Below are 13,138 nucleotides of genomic sequence, written 5' to 3'. Positions count from 1 at the left end.
ATTTTTTTTATTTTTGAATAATCTCTACACCTAATATGGGGCTGGAACCCACATCCCCAAGATCAACAGTCCCGCTCCCGGACTGAGCCAGCCAGGCATCTCCTACTTTTTTTTTTTTTAAAGCACCCCCCACCCCCCACCCCCGCAACACCACTACCACTCCGCTGGGTTTCCAGGGCATTTTTCAGGAACCTTCTTTTCCGGCTGCAGAACCTGCCACTCCCAAGATGGAGGAACGGAGCGCCGCCATTAAGCGCGAACCATCAGAACGATCCCCTCTAGGGCTTCACAGGCCTATCCAAGATGGCCGTCTGGGTACCAGCCCACCCCTCCCCCATTTGCCACTCCCAACATGGCACCCTTGGGTCGCCGCTCCGCACGCGCGGCGTGACGCCGGAAGTGACGCGTCCCACACATTTCCGCTTTCTTTTTTCTGGAGGAACGGTTGGCTGCTGGGCTGGGGGGCGCGGTGGATATTGACCTTTGCCCCGGCCTCGTGTAGGTGGTGAATTAACGCGCGGGGTGGGGTGGTGGGGGTCACCCCAATTTCTTATTGGGGGCAGCTCGAGGGTGTTCGTCGGTAGAGTGGGAGACTGTTAACCCCTTTGACCAATTGGCGGGAATTGGATAGCTCACCAACCCTACCCACCCGTGCCCCTCCCCGGGCAGGGAGCGGAGGTTTTGAGCCTTCCCCCTTGATAAGAAAAAAATGAGACTCCCTCTGGGCAAGACTGGGGAGAGCCCCCCATCCCTCCCATATCGGAAGCAGAGTGAGCCCCCATTGCCCGGAAGCGATGAAGGAGTCCAGCTGGCTGGAGGAAGAGGTGACTTCCTTCGGCTGGAAGTAGCCCTCTCCCACTGACCGGCGGTCCCTTTCTTGCCGCAGCGTGGGTGCACAGCACATCTCCCCGCAGCCGGCTTCCTCCCCCCAGAACCTCTTTCCGGCCTGCGAGCTTCTGCGAGATGTTACTGTTCCTGTTGCTGCTGCCCCTGTGCTGGGCCGTGGAGGTCAAGAGGCCCCGGGGCGTCTCCCTCACCAGTGAGTCCGCCACTGGAGGTGGCTGGAGGTGGGGGTAGGGTGTGGGAGGGGCCGACTTGGCCCCTGGGATAGACACTTTGAGCCTTCTGCCTCAGTTTCCTGGCCTCTGGGTAGGGAAGGTGGCAATGCTCAGCGGCTGAGAGGCCCTCTTCGTGCCTTGGGCTGATGAGCCCCTTACCTCCTCCATCCCAGACCATCACTTCTATGACGAGTCCAAGCCTTTCACTTGCCTGGATGGCTCTGCCACCATTCCTTTTGATCAGGTCAATGATGACTACTGTGACTGCAAGGATGGCTCAGATGAGCCAGGTGAGTCTTTCTCTGTTCATTCATTCATTCATTCATTCGAGGTTTTTTGCGTGCCTGGGAAATGCCAGCCCCTGCGGTGCGGTTAGTGATCAAGACAGACCCAGTCCTGCCCTCCCATGGCTCCCTGTTGAGTGGGGGAAAGCAGGCATAGAAGTGAGTGGTTTGGTGAGGAGGGTCATAGCTGCTGGGGGAGCCCAGAGAGCCCCTCCGTCCCCACCCCTCGCCCAGCCTCGGGGGTCGGGAAGTGAGGTCTCCACCGAACCCTGAAGTGTGCTGAAAATGGAGGTGCCAGCAGGTGCAAATACCCAGAGATGGGAGAGAAGGTGGGACTGAAGGGCAGACAAAGACAGAAGCGGAGGCAGGGGATAGAGCAGTGGGCTGGGCCTCGTTCTGAGGGCCTTGGTGAGGGGCAGGAGAGAACATGGGAGAGTTTGATTTCAGTCCCTGAGGCCCTTCCTTCCCTTTCTGTGCATCAGTGGTCCTCAGCGTGCTGTGTGTGTGCACGTGTGTCCGGGATATCTGTCTGTGGGTGGATGTGATGAGTTAGCCCTGAGGTCACCTGGAAAACTGCCTTCCTCCCACAGGTACAGCCGCCTGTCCTAACGGTAGCTTCCACTGCACCAACACTGGCTACAAAGCCCTGTACATCTCCTCCCGGTGGGTCAACGACGGAGTTTGTGGTGAGTGAGATCCCACCGGGGCTGGGGAAATTGGCAGTGGGGCGGGGAGTAGGAAGGAGCCACTGCCCGGTCTGATCCCATCCCTGCTTCTGCTCTCAGACTGCTGTGACGGGACCGATGAATACAACAGCGGGATCGTCTGTGAGAACACCTGCAAGTATGTGGCTGGCAGCTGCTGCCCTCCCCTACCCGCCTCCCCTTCCCTCCCCGGGGTCCTAGCCTCACCCCACCCAGTGAACCAAGCCCCTCTCTTTTCTGCTTTGGTCCATCGAGTGCTCACTCCACCAGGACCTTGTGAATGAACACCACGTCGCCACTCCATCCCCGGCCCAGAAGCAGGTGCAGTTGTTTCCCAATTCAGCAGATGAGAAAAGTCAAGCTCAGGATAAAAAGTGACTTCCCCAAGGGTCCCACAGCTAGGTCAGATCAGAGCCAGGACTTGAACCCAGGCCAGTCTGACTCGAGACTCCCCATCTCTGAATCGCTCCGCTCTTGGCGGCAGACCCTGAAAACTGGAATACCTGCGGCAGGTGGTAGAAACAGCAGAAGGCGGCTGAATGTGAGGCAGTAGGGAGTGGTGGGCATTGTGGCATCTAAAGGAAACACTTGCCCCTTGACTTCGGTCGGTTGAAGGCAGGCGGCCAAGCTAGATTCGTTTTTCAGAGAAGCTGAAAATCCCAATACTTTTGTAAATTTGCCTGATGGAAGATCTTTTAGGTACAGGGTGGGTCAAGGGCAACCCAGTTACCCATCAGATGGCCTTCTCCTCCAAGAGTCTGATTTCTGTCCTTTTCTTTCTGTTTTGGGGGCCAAACTCTAGCCCCACATCTGAGCGTTCCCTAGCCCCTCTCCTAGGTCCCTACAGTGAGCAAACTCTGACCGCTATCCCTCCTCTTGGGGACAGGCATGAAGAGCTCTGAGCCTGGGGAAGAGAGGGGAGGAGGGTTTGCTCTTTATGTTTTCCCCGTGGGGTGGGCTGCAGGTGGGTTGAGCCCTTTTGGAAGAGGCCGAGCTGGTGAGCCCCAAGGGCCTCCCTGGGGGTGCTTGTGTGTTCCCTCCACCCCAGAGAGAAGGGCCGGAAGGAGAGAGAGACACTGCAGCAGATGGCAGAGGTCACGCGAGAGGGGTTCCGCCTGAAGAAGATCCTTATTGAGGACTGGAAGAAGGCTCGGGAGGAGAAGCAGGTGAGGGACCCTGCGGGGACAGCCCAGGACATTCTGGGCCCTGAGGCCTAGAGTCTTGGGCTGGTGAGGCTGGGTGGGATTGACACCCGCCCCTGACTAATGGAGTCCCAGGGCCAGTTACCATCTGTGTGTGCCTTGGTTTACCCATTTGTCTGCTGGCTGTTCAGTCATTGGTTAAGCCATTACCAGGTGGTGGGCAGCACGGGTGTTGTGCAGAGCCATGAGGGGCTGAAGCGGGCTCAGAGGAGCTCTCCTCCTGCATCCCAGAATAGGAGGGACGCCTAGCTGCATCCTGGTTCCGTGGTGCCCTCATCTGTAGGATGAGGCCAGTAACCATGTGACCTCCCTGTTCGAGGGGAGGACTCAAGATGTTGTCACAGCAGCCAGGGTAGTTCTATAAGGCAAGTGCTGCAAGGGCTGGGAGAAATCGTGTGCCCAGGCCACCCCTTGGGCTGCTGGACGGGTCAGAGTCCTCAGCCCTGTCCCCGGACTTCTGCCAGGCTCTTTGCAGGAGGGTTTCAGCTCTGTTTTTCTGCCCAGGGAAGGTTCCGGGTCTTTCTCCCCTCTATGCCCTGGCTGGTCAGGCCCCTCCTGAGGTTGGGGGTTGGGGGGGTGCAGTGATGTCCCTTCTGAGTTCAGAGGATAGTTGGGGAGCCATGCAATGAGGTTGGCTTTGAGTGACTTTTGCCCTCATGGGGGCGGTAGGAGCATCCTGGGAACAGCCTAGGCTGAGGTGTGGGGCCGGGTATTAGGACAAAAATGATCCCATGGCGGGGCTCAGGCTAAGACCCTTCAGCTTGGGGCCCCACAGCACACTCGTTCCTTCTTGAAATATCCACAGAGGCCCTGGATGTGCTGCGGTGTAGTGGGCGGAGACTGGAAACAGACCTGGAGCTGTCTCAGGGGCCCATTGTCCACTGAGAGGGACAGGTGGCCAAAGTGACACTCAGGGCCACTGGAAAAAGGGACATTTGGGTTGGGGCTTGGAGGCCTAGAGGAGACTTGTGCCTGGTCTCCTTCCTCCTCCCACTTGTTGTGGGGGCAGGAAGTAGGGACGGCTTCTGGAGGAGAAGGCCTCTATCTAAACTGAAATCTGTGGGATAACTCAGAGTCAGCCATGCAGAGTGTTCTAGGCAGAGGGAAAGCATGTGTGAGGAACGGGCGGCAGGGGGCCTGTGGGGGATCCAAATGCTGTCAGGGAAGTTGGACCCTGCGGGGTAAGAAAGCATTGGGGCAGATGGGGCTGGAGCGGTGGGCCTGGTTTGGCAGGCCCTGGGGGGCTGCCTCAAGGTGTTCAGGGTTCTCCGCAGGGAGCTCGGGGGAACCGCAGGAAGGGGGAGACCTGGGGACGCGTGCGCTTCAGGAAGGTCACCCGTGGCCGCCCTGTGGAGTGGAGGCAGGGAGGTGGCACTCGGGAAGAAGACAGAACAGGAGACGTGGCATCTTGCCTTTTGCCCACCCAGGAAAAGCTCGCTGAGCTGCAGGCTGGGAAGAAGTCCCTGGAGGACCAGGTGGAGATGCTGCGCGTGGTGAAGGAGGAGGCCGAGAAGCCGGAGAAGGAGGCCAAAGACCAGCACCAGAAGCGGTGGGAAGGTACGTCCCGGGCTGGCCAGGGCTGGCCCTTGTCTCTGGCTGGGAAGCGCCTGGGCCCGGGAGCACTGCTCGAGTGTGTCTGCTGACTGTCGATCATGGTGCCTCGGTCCCCCACGCGCCTCGTTGGCTTCGCCTGGGCGTCGGTCACTGCGTTCGAAAGTCATTTGGAGGAATAATCTGCCACCTAGCAGAAAGGATTTTTTTCCCGAGAGGAGATGCGCTTCTTTCTGCCAGCCACATGGGAATACTGCCATTGGAGGACTTCTGAATCCAAAGCAAAGGCGGGAGGGAGGCCCCTCCAACCTGTCAGGCAGCGTGAGCTGAGGTGGGAGCACAGGCTGGGGATTTCTGGCCCAGCCTCTCCTTAAGGGGACAACCCTGGGGTGAGGTCACAGCTTAGTTATGGGACGGGGGGCGGCTTTGGTTCCCTCTCCCTTGCCTCACACATTTTCATCAGCACAGACCTCCGGATTTGCCGGGAGCTTCCATGTTCTTTAACCTTCCTAAACGGCTCATGGCCCTGGCAATTTATGTCACTTCGGTTGGTTGAAGATGGTTTTTCATGCTTTGTCCAGCATTTTCTTGATTTGGGCAGGTTGTGCTGCCATTCTGGTAAATCGGGAGCCTTGGCCCTCGTCCTCAGTCTGTCCGGTGGGGGTCACCCTGTGGAAGCAGGCCAGATGGGAGGGGTGGGCCAGAAACCCCCTCCCGACTAGTTAGAGGACCAGGCATTGCAGGAAGGATTTGGAAGTGTGGCCCTGGCTACTCCCTGGGCTGGTAACCAGGAGCTGGGCAGCCCGTCTCTTGAGTCCACACAGCTGAGCTCCCATCTCCCTGGGCACCTGCTGCATTCTTTGTCCCTTCCTCTCTCTTCCTTGGTTCCTCATAGTCGGTGATGCAGCAGTTCATCAGTGTTCGTGGGGTACCTGCTGCGCGCCAGGCACACCCCAGGTGCCAGTAGTTTAGCACTGAACGAGATGGAGCTAGCCTGTGCCTGCCGAGAGGAGTGAGCCAGGCAGAGGGCACAGGTGCAAAGGCCCTGAGGCAGCCTCATGTCTGGTTTTTAAGGGACAGCAAGGAGGCCATGTGGCAGGAGGGAGGGAGGGAAGGGAATCAGAGGGGGAGGGGGAGAGACCAGGGCCGGGCCTTGGGGACCGTGGGGAGGACTTGGGCTTTTATCCCAAGCGTGGTGGGAGCCATGGCCCAGGGGCAGGTGAGCAGGGGGGCCTCTGGGCCAGAACCCCAGGGGCATCTGCAGCCTCTCCTTCCCTCAGCAGAGGCTATTTCTGCCTCCAGACCCTGGCTCCCACCCCCGCTGCTCAGACAGCTGTCCCCAGCCTCTGCCTTCCTGCCCGGTGCTGGGAAGTCGGGGAGTCTCCTCTCTCTGTTCATCCCGGTGGAGGATGACTTCCTAACCCATCCTGTGTCTCTGCACCTGGCCCTGCCCTTCGCCAGCCGGGTGACCGTGGACAGGTCCCTTCAGCCAGCCAGCCTCACACCCTCATCTGGGAGAGGGACAGTTGCCAGCCTGGTCTGCTGGGGCGTGGCAGGCCCTCTGGGGATGAGGCACAGGGGGGCCAAGGGAACCCCGCTGGTCCCATTGTAGATGGCTGAGCGGAGGCCCGGAGTGTGCTCCATCCTTGGGGCCGCATGGTGGCCGCTTTCCTGTTCAGCTCGACTGGTGGGGGTCAGGCCAGCAGAGGGGGCACTGTCCATCCAGGTGGAGGTCCATCTGTGGCCCTGTGGCCACTGGCTACAGCCCAGTTCCCTTGCATTCCTGGGACACTCCTGGAAGCCTTCCTGTCTTGGCCACACCCCACCCCGGTCTCCGTCTTGACCTTCAGTGTTGGAGAACAGGCCTGGGGTGCAGGGGCTGCTTCTCCTGGGGGCTCCCAGACATGGCCGATGCATGATCTCCCCCCGAGGCTTGCACAGTCTAGCCCCTGCTTATTCAAACCCAAGGTCCCAGGGTGCCTTCAAGCCCCACCCCCCATGTCTGCAAATCCTCCCCAACTCCCCACTTCGGAGTCTCCCCGCTATTGGCACTTCTTGCCTCTTCCTTGGTCCCCGCCCTGGCCAGCCTTTGGCAGCTCATGGCTCCCAGCCCCACTCTGTGCTCTTCCTTGGCCTGACTCGGCATCAGCGTGGGGCCAGGTGCACAGTGGGACACATGGGGTGTTGGGGCAGGGCAGGCCTCGGGGCGGTGGGTGACGGAGCCGGCCCCTCCACAGAGCAGCAGGCCGCCTCCAAGGCCCAGCGGGAACGGGAGCTGGCGGCCAGCGCCTTCCAGGAGCTGGATGACGATCTGGATGGGGCGTGAGTCTGCCTCTCCTGCCCTGGGCCTGGGGTCCCTCCTCTCACCTCCCCCTACCCTGTGCCTGAGCCCCACCTCCCCAGCATGGGTGCCTAGTGAGTCCCAAACCATAGCTGACCAAGCCCTTGTTACTCAAGTATAAAACAGATGCAGAAAAACGCTGAGGGTAGATAAAGGACCCTCCCCACCCCACCCAAGGAGCCCCGTCAGGTAGCTGGGGGTTCCTATTACTTTTCCCAAGCACGTTCTATGGCCTGGGTCACTTTGACGAAAGCCAGACCCCTTTTAATCCCACCGTGCCCCTGAACTTGCTGGGTGACCCAGGCTGATGGCTGAGTGAAGGGGGGCTGTCGGGAACAGGGAGTCTCTGTCTCTCCTTTGAGCCCCTTGAAGGCTGCGGAGTTCTCAGGACAGGGCAGGAGACGGGGCTGGGTCCCCCCTCCGACCCCAACCCCAGAGCTCAGTGACACCTCCCAACTTCTGCCCTCCCTCCCACTTTGCGGTCCTAAAATAAGTTCTAGGGGAGGGACCCTGGCAAGGGGGGAATCAAGTAGCAGTGCCTGGAGCCAGCGGGCCTCACCGCTCTGCCGGCCTCTCCGTGCACGCCTGCAGGGTCTCGGTCACCGAGCTGCAGACCCATCCGGAGCTGGACACCGACGGTGACGGGGCACTCTCAGAAGGGGAAGCTCAGGTACCCCATCCTTCTCCCTGCCCTAGGACTTGTAGAGGTCTCATCCGGGGTGACCTCAGGGCCAGGGGGCGGGGGCCAGGTTGGCCTGGGGCTGCTCCTGGGGCTGCTCCCAGGGCTGCCGGCGTGCCTGGCATGGCCGATGCCACCTGGCCTTGCCTGGGGTGAGGGGCAGGAGGCTGGAAGCCCAGCTCTCCTCCCTGCCCTTTGGGACCGGGTTAGGAACATGCCCGATTTCCCACCCACCTGGCCCCACGTGCCCCCCCCCCCCCAGTGTGTGCCCCCACTCTGCCCTCCTCCCGGGCCGGCCTTGGCTCTCTGTCCTAACTGGGGCTGGATCCCTGCTGCTGGCTCCTTCCCTGTCCCGCCCTGTCCTCTGCCTCTTCCCCAGGGCCCAGCGACCTTTGCTCCTGTGCTCTGGAGCTCCCTCTCCCTCTCTGTCTCTGTTTCTCTCCCCCCACCCCACATGCTCCTCTCCTCTGGGGCCGCCCTCTTTCCCACAGGCCTGTGCTGCCCCCTTCAGGCTGCTTGGCCTCAGTGCCCGGGCCTGGCCCTGGGTGGTCAGAGCAGAGCCGTGCCTGGCACCATAGCCTGAGGCCCCCCCCTCGAGAGTGCCTGGGGCACAGGGGCGCACGTGGGGGCCCCGATCTTGACGCTGCCCCCGACACGCACGCAGGCCCTGCTGGGTGGAGACACGCAAACTGACGCTTCTGCCTTCTACGACCGCGTCTGGGCTGCCATCAGGGACAAGTACAGGTCTGAGGTCAGTGGGGGTAGGGGAGGAGGTGCAGTACCCTCTCCGGGGCCCCCTCCCAAATGCCTCACAGAGGAACCGCCTCTGCTTCTGGCACAGGGCCGCCCTGGCCAGATGGGTCATCTGGGCACCCTCCCGGGAGGGCCCCCCCATCAGCTGTCTGTCCCTCCAGGCCCCTAGGAAGGGGCGGAGACACGGAGGCTGCCCATGGGGTGATGGTGTGAGCTTGGACTTGAGCCGGGAGGCGGGCAGACCACTGAGCCCGTAGCGCCCATTACCCGCACACCCGGCAGGTGCTCCCCACCAGCCCCCCGCCTGCACCTTCTGAGACTGACCTGACAGAGCCCAAGGAGGAGCAGCCCCCAGTGCCCTCGCCGCCCGTGGAAGAGGAAGAGGAGGACGAGGACGAAGAGGAGACGGAAGAAGAGGAGGAGGAGGAAGAGGAGGAGGAAGATTCCCAGGTGCAGGGGGAGCAGCCCCAGGTGTGTGTGTGGGGGAGAAGGGGGTGACCGGGTGGGGGCTGGGTTGCTGGCTGACTCTGCCCCTCCCCCAGGAGGCCCCACCCCCACTGGTTCCCCCGCAGCCTGCTGCCAGCCCCACGGAAGAGGACAAAATGCCCCCCTACGATGAGCAGACTCAGGCCCTCATTGACGGTGAGGGCCAGGCGGGGGAGGGAGGGGACCCTGCCCGATTTCATGCTCCCCATGATCCACACCTGCGGGGACGCCCGACGTGGGCCTCACTGGCTTCCCAAGATGGGCTTGCATTGGCCCTGAGCAAGCCTAGGGAGGGGCATCTGGGGCCTGGAGAAGCCATCCTTGCCCCGATGGGCCCCAGGGGCCCTCCCGCCTCCTCCGGCTGCTGCTTGTTTGTGCCTCCCCGGCAGGCGGGCTGGGAGCCAGCGAGGTCCCAGGAGTCCTGGCCCTCCTTCCGCAGGAGTGGAGAGCCTGAGCTGCAGGGCGGGGTCTGCCCTGAGGCTGTGGAGGCCTGGGGTGGGGAGGTGGCCTAGCAGGCGTGGGAGCTGGGGGATGCAAGTGTATCCGAAGCCCCCCCTCCCTCTTCTTCCGGGACGGGGGCGGTTGGGGCACCTCAGACCTCTTCCCACACTGCCCACCCCCTCCAGCCGCCCAGGAGGCCCGCAGCAAGTTTGAGGAGGCTGAGCGGTCCTTGAGGGACATGGAGGAGTCCATCAGGTAAGGGGGTGGGGGCTGGCCCGGGCAAGGCCATGTCTCCACCTGCCAGGCAGCCTCCCCCTGCTGAGCTCCCCAGAGGAGGTGGTAATGGGGAGTTGCCCCGGCAACGTCTGCTAAGGCAGGGGTGGCTCCCGTGGGGAGGGTCCCCAGATGGTGGGGAGCCGGAGCCCAGCCCTCGAGTGGCCCTCCCCTGCTGGAGTGGGACAACACAGTGGGCCTCCCTGTGTTGTCCTGAATGACGCTGCCCCTTAGTGGCTTGGCCTCCCCTTCCAGGAACTTGGAGCAGGAGATTTCCTTCGACTTCGGCCCCAACGGCGAGTTTGCCTACCTGTACAGCCAGTGCTACGAGCTCACCACCAACGAGTGCGCCCCCCACTGGCCAGCGGGGCGGGTGGAGAGTGGACATGGGGCCCCGCGCCAGCCTGAGCGAGGAAGGGGGAAGAGTGAGGGGGGGTGGGCTCAAGGGCGGTGGGCGGAGTTTGAGGTGCCCCTGTGCCCTGGGTGTGGGCGCACGGAGGAGGTTAGGGTCCTGGGCCCGCGCCCACCATCCCTGTCCTGTGACAGGTATGTCTACCGGCTCTGTCCCTTCAAGCTCGTCTCTCAGAAACCCAAGCTCGGCGGCTCCCCCACCAGCCTTGGGTGAGTGGGTGTCGAATGGATACCCTCCCCCCGCATCCCTGCCCCGGCCAGCGCCCCCTCCTCACCACCACCCCCCCCCCACAGCACCTGGGGCTCGTGGGCCGGCCCTGACCACGACAAGTTCAGCGCCATGAAGTATGAGCAGGGAACGGGCTGCTGGCAGGGCCCCAACCGCTCCACCACCGTGAGTGCCCGGGGCCCGGGGGTTGGGGGGAGGGGCGGGTGGGGGGGGGGCCAGGCCCACCTGAGCCCTAACCTGCCCATCCCAGGTGCGCCTGCTGTGTGGAAAGGAGACCGTGGTGACCAGCACCACGGAGCCCAGCCGCTGCGAGTACCTCATGGAGCTGATGACGCCGGCGGCCTGCGCGGAGCCGCCGCCGGAACCGCCGGCCGATGGCGACCACGACGAGCTCTAGCGCGCCGGGCGCCGAGGTGGGCAGGAAGCTGCGGTGCCGCCTCCGCCGGGGGTCGCAGCGGGGTCTGAGCAAAACTTCTCTCCTCGCCTCCGTCTCCGTCTTTCTCACATGGTCTTTCTCTGGCCCCAGAACCTCAAGGCACGGAAATAGCCCCGGCGGTGTCGCCCACCCACCCCGCTGTCTGTGGGCCAAGGCCCCCGCTCCGGTCCCCTCACCCACCCAGCGGGGGTCGGAACCGAGTGGAGCTCCGGGCCCTGCTCTCCGCCCCGCTCTCTGGGGGCCGGGCAGGGCCCAGCCGCGTTCCCAGGCCCCGGCGGCCTCCAAAGGTGGAATAAAGGAGTTCGCCCACTGGGCACCCCAAGCCCACCCCTGCCCAGGGTGTCTGCCTCCCGTCCTGGTGGGGATGAGTGACTTGACCTGTGACCTCAAAACAATAAATACGATCCCCCCACCCAGCCGGGCTGTGCCTGCCTTTCTTTGCTCAGGTGTAAAGGGGCCAGGGATGGGCGGAGGGAGGAACTGGGGAGAAGTGACTTTCGGGGGATGGTGCCCAGACCTTCTCCCCCATCGGGCTGGTGCCACAGCTTGGGTCTCATCAGAGCCTGATTGACATCTGAGATGCTCCGTGGGCCATGGAGCAAAGCCCAGCACCACAGGGCAGACGGACCCCGGGCCACTGACATCTGGGTTTCTGCCTGCACCCATTTCCCACCCACCCTGAGTCCCAGGTGTGTCATCGGGGAGCCCCGGGGCTCCACGTGACAGCAAGGCCCAGGGAGCCAGGCCCAGCAGCCTAGGTGGGGATGCACAGCTCCAGCCGATGACACACTCCCAGTGCTCCCCACCTGCCAGCACACAGACAGCCAAGGCCGTAAGATTCTGAACTTTTATTTTCTGGCATGAAAAGTACAAATAATTAAACAATTCCATGTAAAAGTCTGTTACCGCGGCCAGGCCTGTAATCCCGGTAATAAATAGTCTAAACGCAACGCAAAGTGTTCTTGTTGGGTTTTGGGTTTTTGTGATTTTTTTTTCTTTTTCTTTCTTTTTTTTCTTTTTTTCTTTCTTTTTTCTTTTTTTTTTTTTTTACAGTTCTTTATCACCTCCAACATGGACTCTGTCGTGATTTGAAACCTTCTGAATAAATAACAAGATGAAGGGAGGGCTGGAGGGGCTGAGCCCCCATCCCACGGGCCCTGCCCCTGACCCCCAGGGATGTGGAAGACCCCAGGCCCCCCCCCAGCCCCTGGGGTGAGGGGCTGGCCTCTGGGGAGGGGGGCCTGGCTGGGCTGAGTTCTGTGTTTTAGAAAAAGAAGTCCCCTCCCAGACTCGGGGGTGTCAGGGGCCTAGGCCTCAGTGTGTGGGGGGGGTGTGTGTGGGGAGGTGCCCCCTCTGCAGAGCCCGGCTGCCCCAGGGAAGGGGACAAACCCAGCCCTTATTGCTCACAGACGCCTCCTGCACGCTGCCCACGTGTGCACACGTGTCCCTGCGCTCGGAGGGCGGAGGGGAGAGAGCCCCAAGAAACAGCAGAGGGAGAGGGGTGGACCCGCTGGGGGGTGCGTGCCCTGCTGGAGGGGAGCTGGGAGGTCGGGAAGGACTTAAAAACCACAAGAATAAATAGGTTCGTGTATCAAGAACAAGCTAGGGTTTTCACCAGCTAAATAGGACTGAAAAAATTCTCAAGACGAGCAAAAATAATCCCATTAAGACCCCGGACGTCGCTGGCCGCGGGGACTGCCCCACAGAGCACACGCCCCCCGGGCGCCGCTCGGCTACCATTACTGTTATTAATAATTATTATTACTTTAATGATTCCACTTCCCCTTTTATAAATAAATTAGGCATAACCACGTCTCAGCAAAACTTAAAGAAACAAAGAGAACATCGTGGTTCCTTTAAACTTGCAAACTGGATGAAGGAACAGAAATATACACAAATGTCCTTACAGGGCAACAAGGAGAATAAATAGTTAACATAGCAATAAGTTAAAACTACAAGAAGCTAAATTCGGCAAAAAAGTACAAGAAAGTTAACTGGTGCCAGTTTATGTCTTTTTTTTTTCCTTTTTTTTTTTTTAAATCTCTTCTGTGTGTTTTTTTTCTTCCTTTTTTTGTCGCTTTTTTCCTCTTCTGTTTGTGTTTTTTTTTTTTTGTCGCTTTTTTGATTTTTTTTTTTCTTTTTGTTCCTTGCAGCAGAAGCTCCACAGACGTTTACTAACAAACACCGGGAGGGGTCGGGGAGAGAGAGCTGGGCAGTCAGATGGGGCCATGGCCAGACACCAAACGCAGGGACACCGGAGAAAGGGCGACTGAACTCGGGGTTTGCAATT

General features: G+C 61.0%; 1 protein-coding gene across 3 annotated transcripts; it reads left to right on the top strand.

The window, feature by feature from the left end:
* The first annotated feature begins 424 nt into the window (after positions 1 to 424).
* On the top strand, positions 425 to 11,264 carry PRKCSH (PRKCSH beta subunit of glucosidase II). 3 transcript variants are annotated; one of them, XM_080821597.1, is made up of 18 exons: positions 425 to 498; positions 887 to 1,039; positions 1,232 to 1,348; positions 1,933 to 2,028; positions 2,128 to 2,185; positions 3,095 to 3,212; positions 4,676 to 4,805; positions 7,037 to 7,121; positions 7,732 to 7,810; positions 8,484 to 8,570; positions 8,855 to 9,022; positions 9,115 to 9,214; positions 9,685 to 9,754; positions 10,028 to 10,117; positions 10,319 to 10,393; positions 10,478 to 10,577; positions 10,663 to 10,825; positions 10,939 to 11,264. In XM_080821597.1, exons 2-17 carry the CDS (start codon positions 964 to 966, stop codon positions 10,807 to 10,809), a joined length of 1,596 nt encoding a protein of 531 aa, XP_080677723.1. In that variant the 5' UTR covers positions 425 to 498; positions 887 to 963; the 3' UTR covers positions 10,810 to 10,825; positions 10,939 to 11,264. The 3 variants fall into 3 exon arrangements, with proteins under 3 accessions (XP_080677723.1, XP_080677722.1, XP_080677724.1); XM_080821596.1 differs by having other exon boundaries at positions 8,855 to 9,043; XM_080821598.1 differs by having other exon boundaries at positions 428 to 498; positions 8,855 to 9,043; positions 9,145 to 9,214.
* Positions 11,265 to 13,138: the final 1,874 nt, after the last annotated feature.

This window comes from Martes martes (genome assembly GCF_963455335.1).
Source record: "Martes martes genome assembly, chromosome: 1".
Taxonomy (NCBI): domain Eukaryota; kingdom Metazoa; phylum Chordata; class Mammalia; order Carnivora; family Mustelidae; genus Martes; species Martes martes.
This window is presented reverse-complemented; position numbering and strand designations above follow the sequence as displayed.

What these genes read in the sequence shown, in the direction of transcription:
- PRKCSH (XM_080821596.1), top strand. Translation starts at nt 964, where the DNA reads ATGTTACTGTTCCTGTTGCTGCTGCCCCTGTGCTGGGCCGTGGAGGTC. An exon ending in AGGCTCGGGAGGAGAAGCAG is followed by an intron (nt 3,213 to 4,675) that starts GTGAGGGACCCT and finishes TTGCCCACCCAG; the next exon opens with GAAAAGCTCGCTGAGCTGCA. An exon ending in TACGAGCTCACCACCAACGA is followed by an intron (nt 10,118 to 10,318) that starts GTGCGCCCCCCA and finishes GTCCTGTGACAG; the next exon opens with GTATGTCTACCGGCTCTGTC.